Below are 18,388 nucleotides of genomic sequence, written 5' to 3' on the forward strand. Positions count from 1 at the left end.
TAACTACCATGATAGTTGATAGATAAGATATCATGATAAGAGGCCTCGTAGCCTGGTGGATAGCGCGCAGGATTCGTAATTCTGTGGCGCGGGTTCGATTCCCGCACGAGGCAGAAACAAATGGGCAAAGTTTCTTTCACCCTGAATGCCCCTGTTACCTAGCAGTAAATAGGTACCTGGGAGTTAGTCAGCTGTCACGGGCTGCTTCCTGGGGGTGGAGGCCTGGTCGAGGACCGGGCCGCGGGGACACTAAAACCCCGAAATCATCTCAAGATAACCTCAAGATGATGCCTCTGGAGGTACCTCGTGGAGTCTCGCAGTTACGCCATTTTATTTGACGAAACATTACATAACACGAGATTCCGGCCAATTACATGATATTTAGGACGAATTAGGATGCTGCAATTAGCTTGCCGGCCTAAGGACTTTGATGATGTGTTTTCTGATTAATGGCCGTTAACAGAAAAAAGTAACGGACCGCCATGACTGGTGTCCCAGACTGGAATACTTGGCCCGGTGTTCAAAGCATGTTCAAGTCAGCTCCAGCAGCTCTTAGATTGGCCAATCTGCAGCGTGACGTCATGACTACGTCACTGATCCTGTATTGACCTAATATCTCTGAATTACCCGATACAGAATACTCCCATCAGCGGCTATCCAAAATGGCCGATGCCTGGCTACTAATAATAATTAACGTCTCACAACGTAGCAGTTATGATTTAAAAGAGTTTTCTTTAAAAACATAACTTTTTTCTTTGGCAGAATAACGGTCGCTGTGGTCGCTTCTAGCCCAGGCTTGGTGTAGGGGCCGCCTCGCTGGGCCTTGTTGACGTCGCTTAAACTCCGGGTGCACCTCACCACTGAGTTCATTTTAAATCGATGAAGGAAACGAAGATTAAACCACCCAAAAGGTGGCACGGGCATGAATAGCCCGTAAGTGGTTGCCCTTTTGAGCCATTACCAGTGTCAATAGATGATACTGGAGATCTGTGGAGGTGCGACTGCACCCTGCGTGACGGGAGATGTCTCCCGTGATTTTAAATCAATTTATTTCTTCTTTAACTAACAATCTATGTATTCTGTATTAATAAAGTAATGTATATCTTGAGGTTATCTTGAGATGATTTCAGGGCTTTAGTGTCCCCGCGGCCCGGTCCTCGACCAGGCCTCCACCCCCAGGAAGCAGCCCGTGACAGCTGACTAACTCCCAGGTACCTATTTACTGCTAGGTAACAGGGGCATTTAGGGTGAAAGAAACTTTGCCCATTTGTTTCTGCCTCGTGCGGGAATCGAACCCGCGCCACAGAATTACGAGTCCTGCGCGCTATCCACCAGGCTACCAGGCCCCTACACCCCTATCTACAACACATTTTCTTATTAACGTGTAACTATAAATTTAATACCTAAAATTGTGTGTTAATATAGTTAACATTTTATTAATATTCACTTTATTATCGCAAACGTTTGTCACCCAACCACTTGGGGTGGACGGTAGAGCGACGGTCTCGCTTCATGCAGGTCGGCGTTCAATCCCCGACCGTCCACAAGTGGTTGGGCACCACTTCTTTCCCCTGTCCCATCCCTATTCCTTATCCTGACCCCTTCCCAGTGCTATATAGTCGTAATGGCTTGGCGCTTTCGCCCTGATAGTTCCATTCCTTCCTAAAATCAATTCAATGATAGTAATTCCTGTGCTTCCCAGAAGCAGATTTACTTCCTTCAATTCGTACCCTATTAAATCCCTGTTTGATATCAGCGTTGTTGACTTATGGAACAAATTACTGGCTGACATAACTGATGTGAGATCGCTAAATTGTTTCAAGCGTAGGGTAGACATATATATATAAGAGTTTGGGTGCAAGGAAATAGCTGTCAATACTTCTCCATCTCAATATTTACCTAGATTTACTAACATTACTACACGTAAGTGTAGTAATGTTAGTTACTTTTTTGTAAAAAAAGTTACTGACTGATTACTTAAAAGTTAAATTAAAAACTGATTACTTAAAACTGATTAAACTGATTACTTAAAAGTTACTGATTAAGAGTTACTGACCTTAATCTCTGTTCCTGCCACGTATTAGACTTTATTACAAATCTAAATTATCTTCTCAGTTTGGAATATAATTATATAATTACATATAATAATAATCTCATTGAACAGGTAAGCAGAGGCTTCCGGTTTTGTATAATATATAAAAAAAAAAGTTTAAAACAAAAGACTTACAGAGGAAATCGGAGGCTAATATTATATATATATATATATATATATATATATATATATATATATATATATATATATATATATATATATATATCGTACCTAGTAGCCAGAACTCACTTCTCAGCCTACTATTCAAGGCCCGATTTGTCTAATAAGCCAAGTTTTCATGAATTAATTGTTTTTCGACTACCTAACCGACCTAACCTAACCTAACCTAACTTTTTCGGCTACCTAACCTAACCTAACCTATAAAGATAGGTTAGGTTAGGTTAGGTAGGGTTGGTTAGGTTCAGTCATATATCTACGTTAATTTTAACTCCAATAAAAAAAAATTGACCTCATACACAATGAAATGGGTAGCTTTATCATTTGATAAGAAAAAAAATACAGAAAATATATTAATTCAAGAAAACTTGGCTTATTAGGCAAATCGGGCCTTGCATAGTAGGCTGAGAAGTGCATTCAGGCTACTAGGTACGACATATATATATATATATATATATATATATATATATATATATATATATATATATATATATATTATATATTATATAATCCTAATTTCTAAAATATTTATAAGTTAATTATGCTCGTTAACAGCAAAGAACGAAAAACAATTTTGTGTTTGTTCTTGAAAAATCGTTTTTTCATCTTAACTTTGATCTTTATGGTCTCTTCCATATGAAATTATTCCCTTAGTTACAACGATAACGCTTTGGCTTTCTTGGCCAATCCCCTTCAGTAAACTGTGGTTCCCTTGGGTCCCTTCAGTAAACTGTGGTTCCCTTGGGTCCCTTCAGTAAACTGTGGTTCCCTTGGGTCCCTTCAGTAAACTGTGGTTCCCTTGGGTCCCTTCAGTAAACTGTGGTTCCCTTGGGCCCCTCTCAGTAAACTGTGGTTCCCTTGGGTCCCTTCAGTAAACTGTGGTTCCCTTGGTCCCTTCAGTAAACTGTGGTTCCCTTGGTCCCTTCAGTAAACTGTGGTTCCCTTGGGCCCCTCTCAGTAAACTGTGGTTCCCCTGGCCCCTCTCAGTAAACTGTGGTTCCATTGGGCCCCTCTCAGTAAACTGTGGTTCCCCTGGCCCCTCTCAGTAAACTGTGGTTCCCTTGGGCCCCTCTCAGTAAACTGTGGTTCCCTTGGGCCCCTCTCAGTAAACTGTGGTTCCCCTGGCCCCTCTCAGTAAACTGTGGTTCCCTTGGGCCCCTCTCAGTAAACTGTGGTTCCCCTGGCCCCTCTCAGTAAACTGTGGTTCCCGTGGCCCCTCTCAGTAAACTGTGGTTCCCCTGGCCCCTCTCAGTAAACTGTGGTTCCCTTGGGCCCCTCTCAGTAAACTGTGGTTCCCCTGGGCCCCTCTCAGTAAACTGTGGTTCCCCTGGGCCCCTCTCAGTAAACTGTGGTTCCCGTGGCCCCTCTCAGTAAACTGTGGTTCCCCTGGCCCCTCTCAGTAAACTGTGGTTCCCCTGGCCCCTCTCAGTAAACTGTGGTTTCCCTGGCCCCTCTCAGTAAACTGTGGTTCCCTGGCCCCTCTCAGTAAACTGAGGTTCCCGTGGTCCCTTCAGTAAACTGTGGTTCCCCTGGCCCCTCTCAGTAAACTGTGGTTCCCGTGGCCCCTCTCAGTAAACTGTGGTTCCCCTGGCCCCTCTCAGTAAACTGTGGTTCCCCTGGCCCCTCTCAGTAAACTGTGGTTCCCCTGGCCCCTCTCAGTAAACTGTGGTTCCCCTGGCCCCTCTCAGTAAACTGTGGTTCCCTTGGCCCCCTCAGTAAACTGTGGTTCCCCTGGCCCCTCTCAGTAAACTGTGGTTCCCCTGGCCCCTCTCAGTAAACTGTGGTTCCCCTGGCCCATCTCAGTAAACTATGGTTCCCTTGGGCCCCTCTCAGTAAACTGTGGTTCCCTTGGGTCCCTTCAGTAAACTGTGGTTCCCGTGGGCCCCCTTGGAGAAAGGGGCGGGTACTCTAAGTTTAAAGACAGGCTTCCTGTCCCCGACGACCTAAGATACCAACCACCTGGACTGGACGACCTGGCATCTTGCAGGTCGGCGTTCGATCCCCGATGGTCCAAGTAGTTAGGTACCGTTCCATCTCTCCAATCTCATATCCCAGCTCCTCATCCTTATATCCCTTCTAAGTGCTCTATAGTCATACTGGCTTAGTGGTTTCTCCTCATAATTACCTTAAACTCATACTTTTAATACTCAGTGATTCGAGTATCGTTAAATATTAATTTGTGTTCATCATTCTATAGGAATTCCTGGAAACACAAACCGAAACTGTCTATTTTCCGCTTGTTACAACTTGTAATAAAGTTGTTACATCTTGGCTTAACGTGTGTATGACGTATTAGAACGTTGTTACAACCTGCTATATTGGTTGTTATAACTGGTTAGGTGTTAAAACTTGTTCGAACGTTGTACCAACGTCGTAGTTTCGGTGTGTGTTTGGCGGGTTGATAGAGAAGCCGCTGACCAAACAGAAAGCACCTTGATCTATCTTATACTAATCTGTTTTCCATACATTAGGCATTCCTTGTTACATTCAGCTGCTAAACATGTTAAGGGGATCTAGGGGTTTAATTGTCAACCCAAATCAGCAACGCCGTTCAGGCGCTACGGCTACAATAGCGCAATAGACATATTGAACTGAGATGATGTGTAGGACATATTGAACTGGAATCCCGCCGTGTAGGATATTACAGATTGAAATGCTGCACAAGACACGTTATACTAAGATGCTGAACAAGTCACACTATACTAAGATGCTGAACAAGTCACGCTATACTAAGATGCTGAACAAGACACGCTATACTAAGATGCTGAACAAGTCACGCTATACTAAGATGCTGAACAAGACACGCTATACTAAGATGCTGAACAAGTCACGCTATACTAAGATGCTGAACAAGTCACGCTATACTAAGATGCTGAACAAGACACGCTATACTAAGATGCTGAACAAGACACGCTATACTAAGATGCTGAACAAGTCACGCTATACTAAGATGCTGAACAAGTCACGCTATACTAAGATGCTGAACAAGTCACGCTATACTAAGATGCTGAACAAGTCACGCTATACTAAGATGCTGAACAAGACACGCTATACTAAGATGCTGAACAAGACACGCTATACTAAGATGCTGAACAAGTCACGCTATACTAAGATGCTGAACAAGTCACGCTATACTAAGATGCTGAACAAGTCACGCTATACTAAGATGCTGAACAAGTCACGCTATACTAAGATGCTGAACAAGTCACGCTATACTAAGATGCTGAACAAGTCACGCTATCCTAAGATGCTGAACAAGTCACGCTATACTAAGATGCTGAACAAGTCACGCTATACTAAGATGCTGAACAAGTCACGCTATACTAAGATGCTGAACAAGTCACGCTATACTAAGATGCTGAACAAGTCACGCTATACTAAGATGCTGAACAAGTCACGCTATAGTAAGATGCTGAACAAGTCACGCTATAGTAAGATGCTGAACAAGTCACGCTATACTAAGATGCTGAACAAGTCACGCTATACTAAGATGCTGAACAAGTCACGCTATAGTAAGATGCTGAACAAGTCACGCTATAGTAAGATGCTGAACAAGTCACGCTATAGTAAGATGCTGAACAAGTCACGCTATACTAAGATGCTGAACAAGTCACGCTATACTAAGATGCTGAACAAGACACGCTATACTAAGATGCTGAACAAGACACACTATACTAAGATGCTGAACAAGTCACGCTATACTAAGATGCTGAACAAGTCACGCTATACTAAAATGCTGAACAAGTCACGCTATACTAAGATGCTGAACATGATATATTCCACAACAAGATTCAGTGCCAGATATTGCAAAGTAAAAAGTTGCACAAGCCATATTGCAAAGTCAAATGGTCCACAAGATTGCACACACACACCATAAAGTATATTAGAGAAAGCAGCACGTGCTGGTAAGAGATAAGAAAGTGTGTTCAAGCACATTACTGTTGCAACAGACAAGAGATAATGATACTGCAAGCACACCAGCAACAGGTTGAACGCAAGCAACATTTACATAAATGAAGACATATGGCGAGTTTCTGGGTGAATGTGGCCCAAGCTCTCCTTAGAGTAAAGGGGAGAGATGTGTTCCCTAATGGCTCAGCCCGTTCTCGCAAATTCGTAAAGTCAATATTGACTTATTAACTACGTGCATAGGTGATATACTAAACATAATAGATACCCTTAAAAAGATTCATAGAAAACACCGACCTTACCTAACCTTGTTAGTATCTTAAGATAAGCATCTTATTGCTTCGTAATTACAATTATTACTTAACCTATACCTATTATAGGTTAGGTAATAATTGTAATTACGAAGCAATAAGATGCTTATCTTAACATACTAAGTAGGTTAGGCAAGGTCGGTGTTTTCTATGAAGCGTTTCAAGGGAAACTATTATGTTAAGTATGTCACCTATGCACATATTTAATAAGTCAATATTGACTTATTAAATTTGCGAGAACGGGTTGCGTGGCTCTATAGTCTGTGCACGTGTTCAACACGTGACTAGTATACACGTGTTCAACACGTGACTCTAGTATACACGTGACTGCACCATACTGCATTACTCTCCTCACCAGAAAACACAATAATAATTGCAAAGCTTTTTTTCAATTTCCGGCATCAGTCCTGGGGGACATATTGCGTCTTCCTGTGTGAAGACAGGATCTAGGATCTGTTCCTACACGAATTTACATATAGAACATTGTGGTTCAAAATTGTTGCACCCGGGGAACAGGGTGTGATGGCCTAGCAGTGCCTGGCTTGTACACCTGGGGCTCGGCTGTACATTTCGTCTGACGTATCATCGCTCGCATGATCTGATGAATTCCTCTAGATGAGCCTTGCCACCCCCCCCCCCCCCTAGCGTCGCATTTTCAATTTCCGGTCAATTAACGAAATGGCGCTCATAATCAATGTTTCTCGCTGGGTTTCCAGGCCTGAACTTCATAAGCGAGGGTTGGTCTTATGTAGGTTATATTTAGTGCTCTGAAGGATACGTTATCTGAGCTTCTGAATTCTTCTCAAGCATTTGAGAAATGTCATGTGTCCCTCACGTATCACATTTGGGGCTGTGTATCCTCCCAAGACAAGATGATACAGGAATCTGTATCTCTGTAGCCTGTACTCACCTAGTTGTGCTTGCGGGGGGTTGAGCTTTAGCTCTTCGGTCCCGGAATAGCCTTCGTATGTACTCGCGTAGATCTACTCACCTAGCAGTACTTGGTTCCTGTTAACTGGGTACCTACCTTGAGGTGCTTCCGGGGCTTAGCGTCCCCGCGGCCCGGTCGTCGACCAGGCCTCCTGGTTGCCGGACTGATCAACCAGGCTGTTGGACGCGGCTGCTCGCAGCCTGACGTATGAGTCACAGCCTGGTTGATCAGGTATCCTTTGGAGGCTAATGCAAAGGGTCTTCATATAGCTTCTTCTTCGTCTTTTTTATTATTGATGCTAAGTGTTGAGTTTACCTCTAGCGGTCTCTAGTGGCATTCTCTAGCCTCTTGCTACTGTTAAGGTGACGAAGTATATTTTGAATCTCCCTTTGTCTCATCTGAGGCCCTTGTAGCATACCCCTTGCAGCATACCCCTGCAGTATACCTCTTGCAGCATACCCCTTGGAACATCCACTCTTGCAGCATATCCCTTGCAGCATATCCCTTGCAGCATACCCCTTGCAGCATATCCCTTGCAGCATACCCCTTGCAGCATATCCCTTGCAGCATATCCCTTGCAACATATCCCTTGCAGCATATCCCTTGCAGCATATCCCTTGCAGCATACCCCTTGCAGCATATCCCTTGCAGCATACCCCTTGCAGCATATCCCTTGCAGCATATCCCTTGCAGCATATCCCTTGCAGCATACCCCTTGCAGCATACCCCTTGCAGCATATCCCTTGCAGCATATCCCTTACAGCATACCCCTTGCAGCATACCCCTTGCAGCATATCCCTTGCAGCATACCCCTTGCAGCATACCCCTTGCAGCATACCCCTTGCAGCATCCACCCTTGCAGCATCCACCCTTGCAGCATCCACCCTTGCAGCATATCCCTTGCAGCATACCCCCTGCAGCATATCCCCTGCAGCATATCCCTTGTAGCATACCCCTTGCAACATACCCCTTGCAGCATATCCCTTGCAGCATACCCCTTCCAGCATATCCCTTGTAGCATATCCCTTGCAACATCCACCATTGCAGCATACCCCTTGCAGCATACCCCTTGCAGCATACCCCTTGCAGCAAATCCCTTGCAGCATATCCCTTGTAGCATATCCCTTGCAGCATATCCCTTGCAGCATATCCCTTGCAGCACCCCTTCCAGCATATCCCTTGTAGCATATCCCTTGCAGCATCCACCTTTCACCCCAGGTTCTCCCGCATCTCTGTAGCAACATTGCATCTCTCCGTCAATCTGCCGCTAGATCTTGTATATTCTGATTACATCTCTCCTGATTTACCTGTCCTCAAACTTACGGGCTATTCATGCCCGTGCCACCTCTTGGGTGGCTTAATCTTCATCAATCTTTCCTCAAACGTTGCATGTTAGAAGGGAGGGGGAACTATGACGAGAAAACGCCAAGACGTTACGACTATATAACTCTTGGAAGAGTTTGGAAGAAGAGTTTCGTTTAACTCTTGGATGAGGATCTGGGATGGGACGAGGGGGGGGGGGGGTTATCTTGAGGTTATCTTGAGATGATTTCGGGGCTTTAGTGTCCCCGCGGCCCGGTCCTCGACCAGACCTCCACCCCCAGGAAGCAGCCCGTGACAGCTGACTAACTCCCAGGTACCTATTTACTGCTATGTAACAGCGGCATTCAGGGTGAAAGAAACTTTGCCCATTTGTTTCTGCCTCGTGCGGGAATCGAACCCGCGCCACAGAATTACGATTCCTGCGCGCTATCCACCAGGCTACGAGGCCCACAAGGTGCTTGTGGAGGTTGAGCTATGGCTCTTTGGTCCCGCCTCTCAACTGTCAATCAACTGTAACTACAATTTTTTTCCCTCACACACACACACACAGGAAGAAGCCCGTAACAGCTGACTAACTCCCAGGTACCTATTTAATGGCCTACTTTAGGTACCTACTTCAGCCACGCTATTGTGACTCCTCACCTGCAATAGAGAATGTATTGCAATGGTAGGCAATCCTCACGTTGTGAAGAATGAAGCCAAAAATTGAAGATGCATAAAGGTTTGCAAGATGATTCGTGCCACAACTAATTATTATAATTATAATTATTTTGTATTTTCTACCACAGACGTGGCCAGACATTTACAATGCTAACCACCATATATACATTTTATTCTGTCCTCCATGGACAGGGTGAGAGATCTGTTAGACATATAGTTCAGGGATTTAATGAACAATCAACCACAGAAGGTGATTGCAGTGCTTTTAAAATGCTAATCTCACCTACACACATAAATACCCAGATTTACGTCAGTCCTACATAAACAGTGTTCGAGGTATCTTTTACATAGTGTCATTAATGTGCGTTTACAAAGGTGAAATACAATTCTGACCAACTTACACATATCCTGCATACACATACATACATACACATAGATAGCTAGGTACCCGGGTACCCCTAGGTAACAGGAGCATCAGGGTGAAAGAAGCTTTGTCCATTTGTTTCTGCCTGGTGCGGGAATCGAACCCAGGCATCAACATCAAACCAGAAGCCATACCAAACCAGGAACTTCATAATGGGTCCAATAGCTAAGAGTCACCGGTAATGGGTCCAAGAGCTGGAGTCCAAGAGCTAATAATGGGTCCAAGAGCTGGAGTCACTAATAATGGGTCCAAGAGCTGGAGTCACTAATAATGGGTCCAAGAGCTGGAGTCACTAATAATGGGTCCAAGAGCTGGAGTCACTAATAATGGGTCCAAGAGCTGGAGTCACTAATAATGGGTCCAAGAGCTGGAGTCACTAATAATGGGTCCAAGAACTGGAGTCACTAATAATGGGTCCAAGAACTGGAGTCACTAATAATGGGTCCAAGAACTGGAGTCACTAATAATGGGTCCAAGAGCTGGAGTCACTAATAATGGGTCCAAGAGCTGGAGTCACTAATAATGGGTCCAAGAGCTGGAGTCACTAATAATGGGTCCAAGAACTAGAGTCACCATTACCGTGTTCTGGAGACAGTTAGCGACAATGTCCAGTCATAATTCATTAAGTACCCCCCTCAATACAACACAAGCCTCCCATTTCCCATTTTCTATAACGAATATAAAACAAAGGCTCCATTTGTCCATCAATTTTGAGACAGAAATGAAATATCTGTTATAGGTTTGTCTCTCTCCAAGTTTAAGAGGTAACCCTAAAAAAAATCGGAGCCGGGATCCATCAAGTTATTGCACGTACCCTGACGAAACCTGTACATCTTTTCGCGATCATGGCCATTCGGTCTGTATTTACTAAAAAGTTTACGAGTTGGAAAAAACTACGAGGTGGTTTACGACCCAGGATTATAAACAGCCTCGTAGTGCCTCACAGCTCGTAAACTGCTTAGTGAATACAAAGCCACCATTACCGAGGAAAGATGTACAGGTTTCGTGAGTGGACACGTAAATGCGTGATGAGTCTTGACCCACTAAGTGTTACTCATCACTCACAGAGATCACACTAACGTGATGCATCAAATGAACAAATCCACAAGGGCCGTGACGAGGATTCGAACCTGCGTCCGGGAGCATCCAGACACAGTAGCTCAGTCGATTAAGGCAGTGTCTGGGATGCTCTCTGACGCAGGTTCGAATCCTCGTCACGGCCCTTGTGGATTTGTTCATTGTTACTCATATCAGGATTACTTAGGCAGTGGATAAGTGACTTCAGTAAGATTACGTCCAATGTGTTTAACAACTTTTCCCTCCGTTATTGATAAGTGTTACTCATATCAGGCTTACTTAGACAGTGGATAAGTGACTTCAGTAAGATTACGTCCAATGTGTTTAACAACTTTTCCCTCCGTTATTGATAAGTGTTACTCATATCAGGCTTACTTAGGCAGTGGATAAGTGACTTCAGTAAGATTACGTCTAATGTGTTTAACAACTTTTCCCTCCATGTTCTCCGCGTCCTCAGAAAGCGACTTCCTCAGCTGCCCCAACCGTTAAGAAGAGGGTTCCCCTGTTGGCATGATTGTTAATACTGTGCTAACAGCCTAGCCTTAATTAAGATGAACCACCCTCAGGGGACCAATGGCAGCAAAACTTTAATTACGAGAAGCCCATACGAGTGGAATTTAATGAAAATTGATTAGCATGCGTCTAATCTGCAGATTATCACCATTATTCAAATCTCTATTGTAAGTATTGATTAGCATGCGTCTAATCTGCAGACTGCAAACAGTCTCCGTGGTGTAGTGGTAAGAGACTCGCCTGGCGTTCCGCGAGCGCTATGTCATGGGTTCGTATCCTGGCCGGGGAGGATTTACTGAGCGCAATTCCTTAACTGTAGCCTCTGTTTAACTCAGTAAAATGTGTACTTGGTTGTAACAACGATTCTTCGCGGCAGGGGATCGTATTCCAGGGACCATAGGATTAAGGACTTTCCCGAAACGCTACGCGTACTAGTGGCTCTACAACCATGTAACAACTCTTCTATATATCACAAAAAAACAAAAAAAAAAAAAAAAATTATCACCATTATTCAAATCTCTATTGTAAGGAACATTTTCTGGATAATGAAATAAACTTTTCTCACTTTCGAGTTTTTTTTCACTTAATTTGGGGTTATCAGAGTAAAAAAAAAATGTTAGTTAATGACTCTACTATTGACCAGACCACACACTAGAAATTGAAGGGACGACGACGTTTCGGTCCGTCCTGGGCCATTCTCAAGTCGATTGTGATGAGGACAGGTAGGGACAGGCATTAAATAGGCAAGAGAGAGCTGAGGAGGAAAGTCAGGTGTAGGGGATAGTAGTAATGAGAACTGCAGCAGGCCTATTGGCCCATACGAGGCAGCTCCTATTATAACCACCGAAGGAGATGGTAATAGGAATAAGAAGAGGATAGCAAGGGAGCGTAGAAGACAATGAACAGAAAAAGAGAGAAGAGAGAAAGAAAAGGAAAGAGAAAGAAAGAAATGGAAGGGGGAAAGCTTATGTTAAGTCACGTTTGTTAGAAAGATTAGAGCATTTGAGTATATACTGTGAAAGGGAAGAGTCCACAGCAACAAAGCCAGGACTCAAGTTCATGTTGGGTACATTGTTAATAAGAGCCGATTCTACAAGACGGCGTCTGTGTAGAGTAGAGGCAGGAAAGATTATTTTGGAGGAAGACCAATCAATGGGATGATTAGAATCCCTCACATGGCAGAAGAGAGCATTGTTAGTGTCTGCAGACATAACACTTCTCTTGTGTTCTTTAAGTCTGTCATTCAGTGTACGGCCAGTTTCGTCAAAGTATTGGAGAGGACAAGATGAACAGGAAATAGAGTAGACACCAGCAGCATTAGAAGCAGGAGGAGCAGTGTGAACTAGATTGCTACGAAGTGTGTTAGTTTGTCGAAAGGCGAGTTTAATGTCAAGAGGACGGACCGAAACGTCGTCGTCCCTTCAATTTCTAGTGTGTGGTCTGGTCAACATACTTCAGCCACGTTATTGTGACTCATCGCCTGCACTCTACTATTGACTCTACCATCCCATCTGAAAGCTAGCGAGCCGGTCGGCCGAGCGGACAGCACGCTGGACTTGTGATCCTGTGGTCCTGGGTTCGATCCCAGGCGCCGGCGAGAAACAATGGGCCGAGTTTCTTTCACCCTATGCCCCTGTTACCTAGCAGTAAAATAGGTACCTGGGTGTTAGTCAGCTGTCACGGGCTGCTTCCTGGGGGTGGAGGCCTGGTCGAGGACCGGGCCGCGGGGACACTAAAGCCCCGAAATCATCTCAAGATAACCATTAATGTTCTGATTGGTTTGGTGTTGGGGTTGAGGCCTATTAGCCTCTGGAGCATTATTAAAACCACTACAACAATTTACTCACCATCCACCAAGTATATGTTACATCCCAGCAAACACACAACGTTCTAGCAACGTTATTACGTTACAACGTAATAACGTATACCAACACGACGAAACTACGGCATTGCTACAACGTTCGAGCAAGTTTTAACACCTAAAAAATTGGGATTTTTGGGAATTCCCAAAAATTTTGGGGAGGAATTTGGGAAAAAATTGGGAAAATAAAACTTTCTAATAACGTCATAAAACGTTCTAATAACGTCAAAAAACGTTCTAATAACGTCAAAAAACGTTCTAATAACGTCATAAAACGTTCTAATAACGTCATAAAACGTTCTAATAACGTCATAAAACGTTCTAAAAACGTCATAAAACGTTCTTATAACGTCAAAAAACGTTCTAATAACGTCATAAAACGTTCTAATAACGTCATAAAACGTTCTAATAACGTCATAAAACGTTCTAATAACGTCATAAAACGTTCTAATAACGTCATAAAACGTTCTAATAACGTCATAAAACGTTCTAATAACGTCATAAAACATTCCAATAACGTCAAAAAACGTTCTAATAACGTCATAAAACGTTCTAATAACGTCATAAAACGTTCTAATAACGTCATAAAACGTTCTAATAACGTCATAAAACGTTCTAATAACGTCATAAAACGTTCTAATAACGTCATAAAACGTTCTAATAACGTCATAAAACGTTCTAATAACGTCATAAAACGTTCTAATAACGTCATAAAACGTTCTAATAACGTCAAAAAACGTTCTAATAACGTCAAAAAACGTTCTAATAACGTCATAAAACGTTCTAATAACGTCATAAAACGTTCTAATAACGTCATAAAACGTTCTAATAACGTCATAAAACGTTCTAATAACGTCAAAAAACGTTCTAATGTCAAAAAACGTTCTAATAACGTCATAAAACGTTCTAATGTCAAAAAACGTTCTAATAACGTCATAAAACGTTCTAATAACGTCATAAAACGTTCTAATGTCATAAAACGTTCTAATAACGTCATAAAACGTTCTAATAACGTCATAAAACGTTCTAATAACGTCAAAAAACATTCTAATAACGTCATAAAACGTTCTAATAACGTCATAAAACGTTCTAATAACGTCATAAAAACGTTATAACCAGATGTAACAACTTTATTACAAGTTGTAACAAGCGGAAAATACGGACAGTTAAGTTGTGTGTTTGTAGTCAACTTGCTCACCATCCACCAAGTACCTTGAGGTGCTTCCGGGGCTTAGCGTCCCCGCGGCCCGGTCGTCGACCAGGCCTCCTGGTTGCCGGACTGATCAACCAGGCTGTTCCTAGGATAACGTGTTACCTTACAAACATACATTCACACAAGATCACTCAAGACTGGAACATTCACACAAGATCACTCAAGACTGGAACATTCACACAAGATCACTCAAGACTGGAACATTCACACAAGATCACTCAAGACTGGAACATTCACACAAGATCACTCAAGACTGGAACATTCACACAAGATCACTCAAGACTGGAACATTCACACAAGATCACTCAAGACTGGAACATTCACACAAGATCAGTCAAGACTGGAACATTCACACAAGATCAGTCAAGACTGGAACATTCACACAAGATCACTCAAGACTGGAACATTCACACAAGATCACTCAAGACTGGAACATTCACACAAGATCACTCAAGACTGGAACATTCACACAAGATCACTCAAGACTGGAACATTCACACAAGATCACTCAAGACTGGAACATTCACACAAGATCACTCAAGACTGGAACATTCACACAAGATCACTCAAGACTGGAACATTCACACAAGATCACTCAAGACTCAAGACTGAATATCTTCGGCAACGTTGTAAAGCCAGAAACTCAGCTTTGCGCTCCCTGACAAGTCTTAAGAGATGGTCCCTAAGACCAGATAAAAATGGGGTAAAAGCTTAAAAGCCATGATTAAGGAAAGATGTAGAGCTTTCGCAAGTGGTCAAGTAAATGCTTGACGGATCCCGGCCAACGTATCTTCACTAACGCATAGAACCGCCGAGTGTTTTTTTCTGATCTGAAATAATTAACCAGGTGCCGGACTCACACGGTTCCTTAATTGCATAAGTTATACTATTAATCAAAGTAAATAATTTATAAACTAAAATAAATCAAATTTTGGCTGACCAAGATAAATTGTCAGTTCAAAAATTAAATAGTTCAAGCGCGGGTTGGACATGTATATGAGTGGGATTGGGTGGTTATTAATAGGAGCTGCCTCGTATGGGCCAATAGGAGCTGCCTCGTATGGACCAATAGGAGCTGCCTCGTATGGGCCAATAGGAGCTGCCTCGTATGGGCCAATAGGAGCTGCCTCGTATGGGCCAATAGGAGCTGCCTCGTATGGGCCAATAGCAGCTGCCTCGTATGGACCAATAGGAGCTGCCTCGTATGGGCCAATAGGAGCTGCCTCGTATGGGCCAATAGGAGCTGCCTCGTATGGGCCAATAGGAGCTGCCTCGTATGGACCAATAGCAGCTGCCTCGTATGGGCCAATAGGAGCTGCCTCGTATGGGCCAATATGAGCTGCCTCGTATGGACCAATAGGAGCTGCCTCGTATGGGCCAATAGGAGCTGCCTCGTATGGGCCAATAGGAGCTGCCTCGTATGGGCCAATAGGAGCTGCCTCGTATGGGCCAATAGGAGCTGCCTCGTATGGGCCAATAGGAGCTGCCTCGTATGGGCCAATAGGAGCTGCCTCGTATGGACCAATAGGAGCTGCCTCGTATGGGCCAATAGGAGCTGCCTCGTATGGGCCAATAGGAACTGCCTCGTATGGGCCAATAGGAGCTGCCTCGTATGGGCCAATAGGCCTTCTGCAGTTGCCTTTGTTCTTATGTTCTTAAGATATCCAGGGCCTACGTGTTTTTGTCTAATATTTTTTGGCTAGTTGTACTCAGCAAATCTAAGTATATACTTGAGACAAAATTTTAAATATACACCATAAGAAACGTGTATTAAAACATGAATTAACTCACACACAGAGATCACACTAACGTGATGCATCAAATGAACAAATCCAATAAGTTCAGTAGAACTTGGGTTTCAACCCTTTTACCCTGTCGTAGCTCAGTCGATTAAGGCAGTGTCTGGGATGCTCCCGGACGCAGGTTCGAATCCTCGTCACGGCCCTTGTGGATTTGTTCATCAATTAACTCGTACACTTAAATGTACAAATACACAAAATAAAAGAGAACTAATATAGGTGAAATGTTGACAAATCACGAGAACAAATCACAGTTAAAGGTAAGGAATACGACCTTTAAAGACGTTATGGGCGGTGATTCACAAGCGGTCATTCACAAGCGGTGATTCACAAGCGGTGATTCACAAGCGGTCATTCACAAGCGGTCATTCACAAGCGGTCATTCACAAGCGGTCATTCACAAGCGGTGATTCACAAGCGGTGATTCACAAGCGGTGATTCACAAGCGGTGATTCACAAGCGGTGATTCACAACCGGTGATTCACACGCGGTGATTCACAAGCGGTGATTCACAATGTCGTCTTTTGGGACAATAAGAACACGTGATGACTGCTAAATAATGCTGGAAGATTTGGCACAAGATCCAAGTCATATCAAGCAAATGGCTACTTGAATTCAACCATAACTAATGCAAGGTAATGAGAGTATGCGGTGAAAGGAGATCTGAGGGATAGTAATGCTATTAGAAAGTAATAATAAGTAATAAGAAAGTAATAACTTCACCAATACACAATCGGTGAAGTAAAATTATCTAGGCATAGAAAAGCCTAGATAATTACCGTAGCCTAGTATCTAGATAAAAGCCTAGTACATACAAGGAAATGGGGGCCGGTCGGCCGAGGGGACAGCACGCTGGACTTCTGATCCTGAGGTCCTGGGTTCGATCCCAGGCGCCGGCGAGAAACAATGGGCAGAGTTTTTTTTCACCCTATGCACCTGTTACCTAGCAGTAAAATAGGTACCTGGGTGTTAGTCAGCTCTCACGGGCTGCTTCCTGGGGGTGGAGGCCTGGTCGAGGACCGGGCCGCGGGGACACTAAAGCCCCGAAATCATCTCAAGATAACCTCAAGATAACGTATGAATCATAACCAGAGCATACGATCAGAGTAATATCTGCAGCATACACAAAACCAGTAAATATTAATATAATCATACACCATCTATGTAAGATCAGTGTATAGGTGGTGTATGAAACACCATACCAGTGTATAGGTGGTGTATGAAACACCATACCAGTGTATAGGTGGTGTATGAAACACCATACCAGTGTATAGGTGATGTATGAAGCACCATACCAGTGTATAGGTGGTGTATGAACCACCATACCAGTGTATAGGTGGTGTATGATACACCATACCAGTGTATGGGTGGTGTATGAAACACCATACCAGTGTATAGGTGGTGTATGATACACCATACCAGTGTATAGGTGGTGTATGAAACACCATACCAGTGTATAGGTGGTGTATGAAACACCATACCAGTGTATAGGTGGTGTATGAAACACCATACCAGTGTATAGGTGGTGTATGAAACACCATACCAGTGTATAGGTGGTGTATGAAACACCATACCAGTGTATAGGTGGTGTATGAAACACCATACCAGTGTATGGGTGGTGTATGAAACACCATACCAGTGTATAGGTGGTGTATGATACACCATACCAGTGTATAGGTGGTGTATGAAACACCATACCAGTGTATAGGTGGTGTATGAAACACCATACCAGTGTATAGGTGGTGTATGAAACACCATACCAGTGTATAGGTGGTGTATGAAACACCATACCAGTGTATAGGTGGTGTATGAAACACCATACCAGTGTATGGGTGGTGTATGAAACACCATACCAGTGTATAGGTGGTGTATGAAACACCATACCAGTGTATAGGTGATGTATGAAGCACCATACCAGTGTATAGGTGGTGTATGAACCACCATACCAGTGTATAGGTGGTGTATGAAACACCATACCAGTGTATAGGTGGTGTATGAAACACCATACCAGTGTATAGGTGGTGTATGAAACACCATACCAGTGTATAGGTGATGTATGAAGCACCATACCAGTGTATAGGTGGTGTATGAACCACCA

At 43.4% G+C, this 18,388-nt stretch overlaps 2 protein-coding genes across 5 annotated transcripts in view; one reads left to right on the plus strand and one right to left on the minus strand.

The window, feature by feature from the left end:
• The window catches only part of LOC123774910 (allatostatin-A receptor), a 395,408-nt gene that overhangs the window by 71,665 nt on the left and 305,355 nt on the right, over positions 1 to 18,388 (minus strand). The gene's annotated exons all lie outside the window — the stretch shown is intronic.
• Positions 4,950 to 6,146, plus strand: LOC138358608 (metacaspase-3-like). Its single transcript, XM_069316677.1, has one exon. The coding sequence runs from the start codon at positions 4,950 to 4,952 to the stop codon at positions 6,144 to 6,146; it is 1,197 nt and encodes a 398-aa protein (XP_069172778.1).

This window comes from Procambarus clarkii, chromosome 84 (assembly GCF_040958095.1).
Source record: "Procambarus clarkii isolate CNS0578487 chromosome 84, FALCON_Pclarkii_2.0, whole genome shotgun sequence".
NCBI classification, from domain to species: Eukaryota; Metazoa; Arthropoda; class Malacostraca; order Decapoda; family Cambaridae; genus Procambarus; species Procambarus clarkii.

Excerpts from the sequence above, each read along its gene's own strand:
- LOC138358608 (XM_069316677.1), top strand. The coding sequence starts at position 4,950 with ATGCTGAACAAGTCACACTATACTAAGATGCTGAACAAGTCACGCTAT.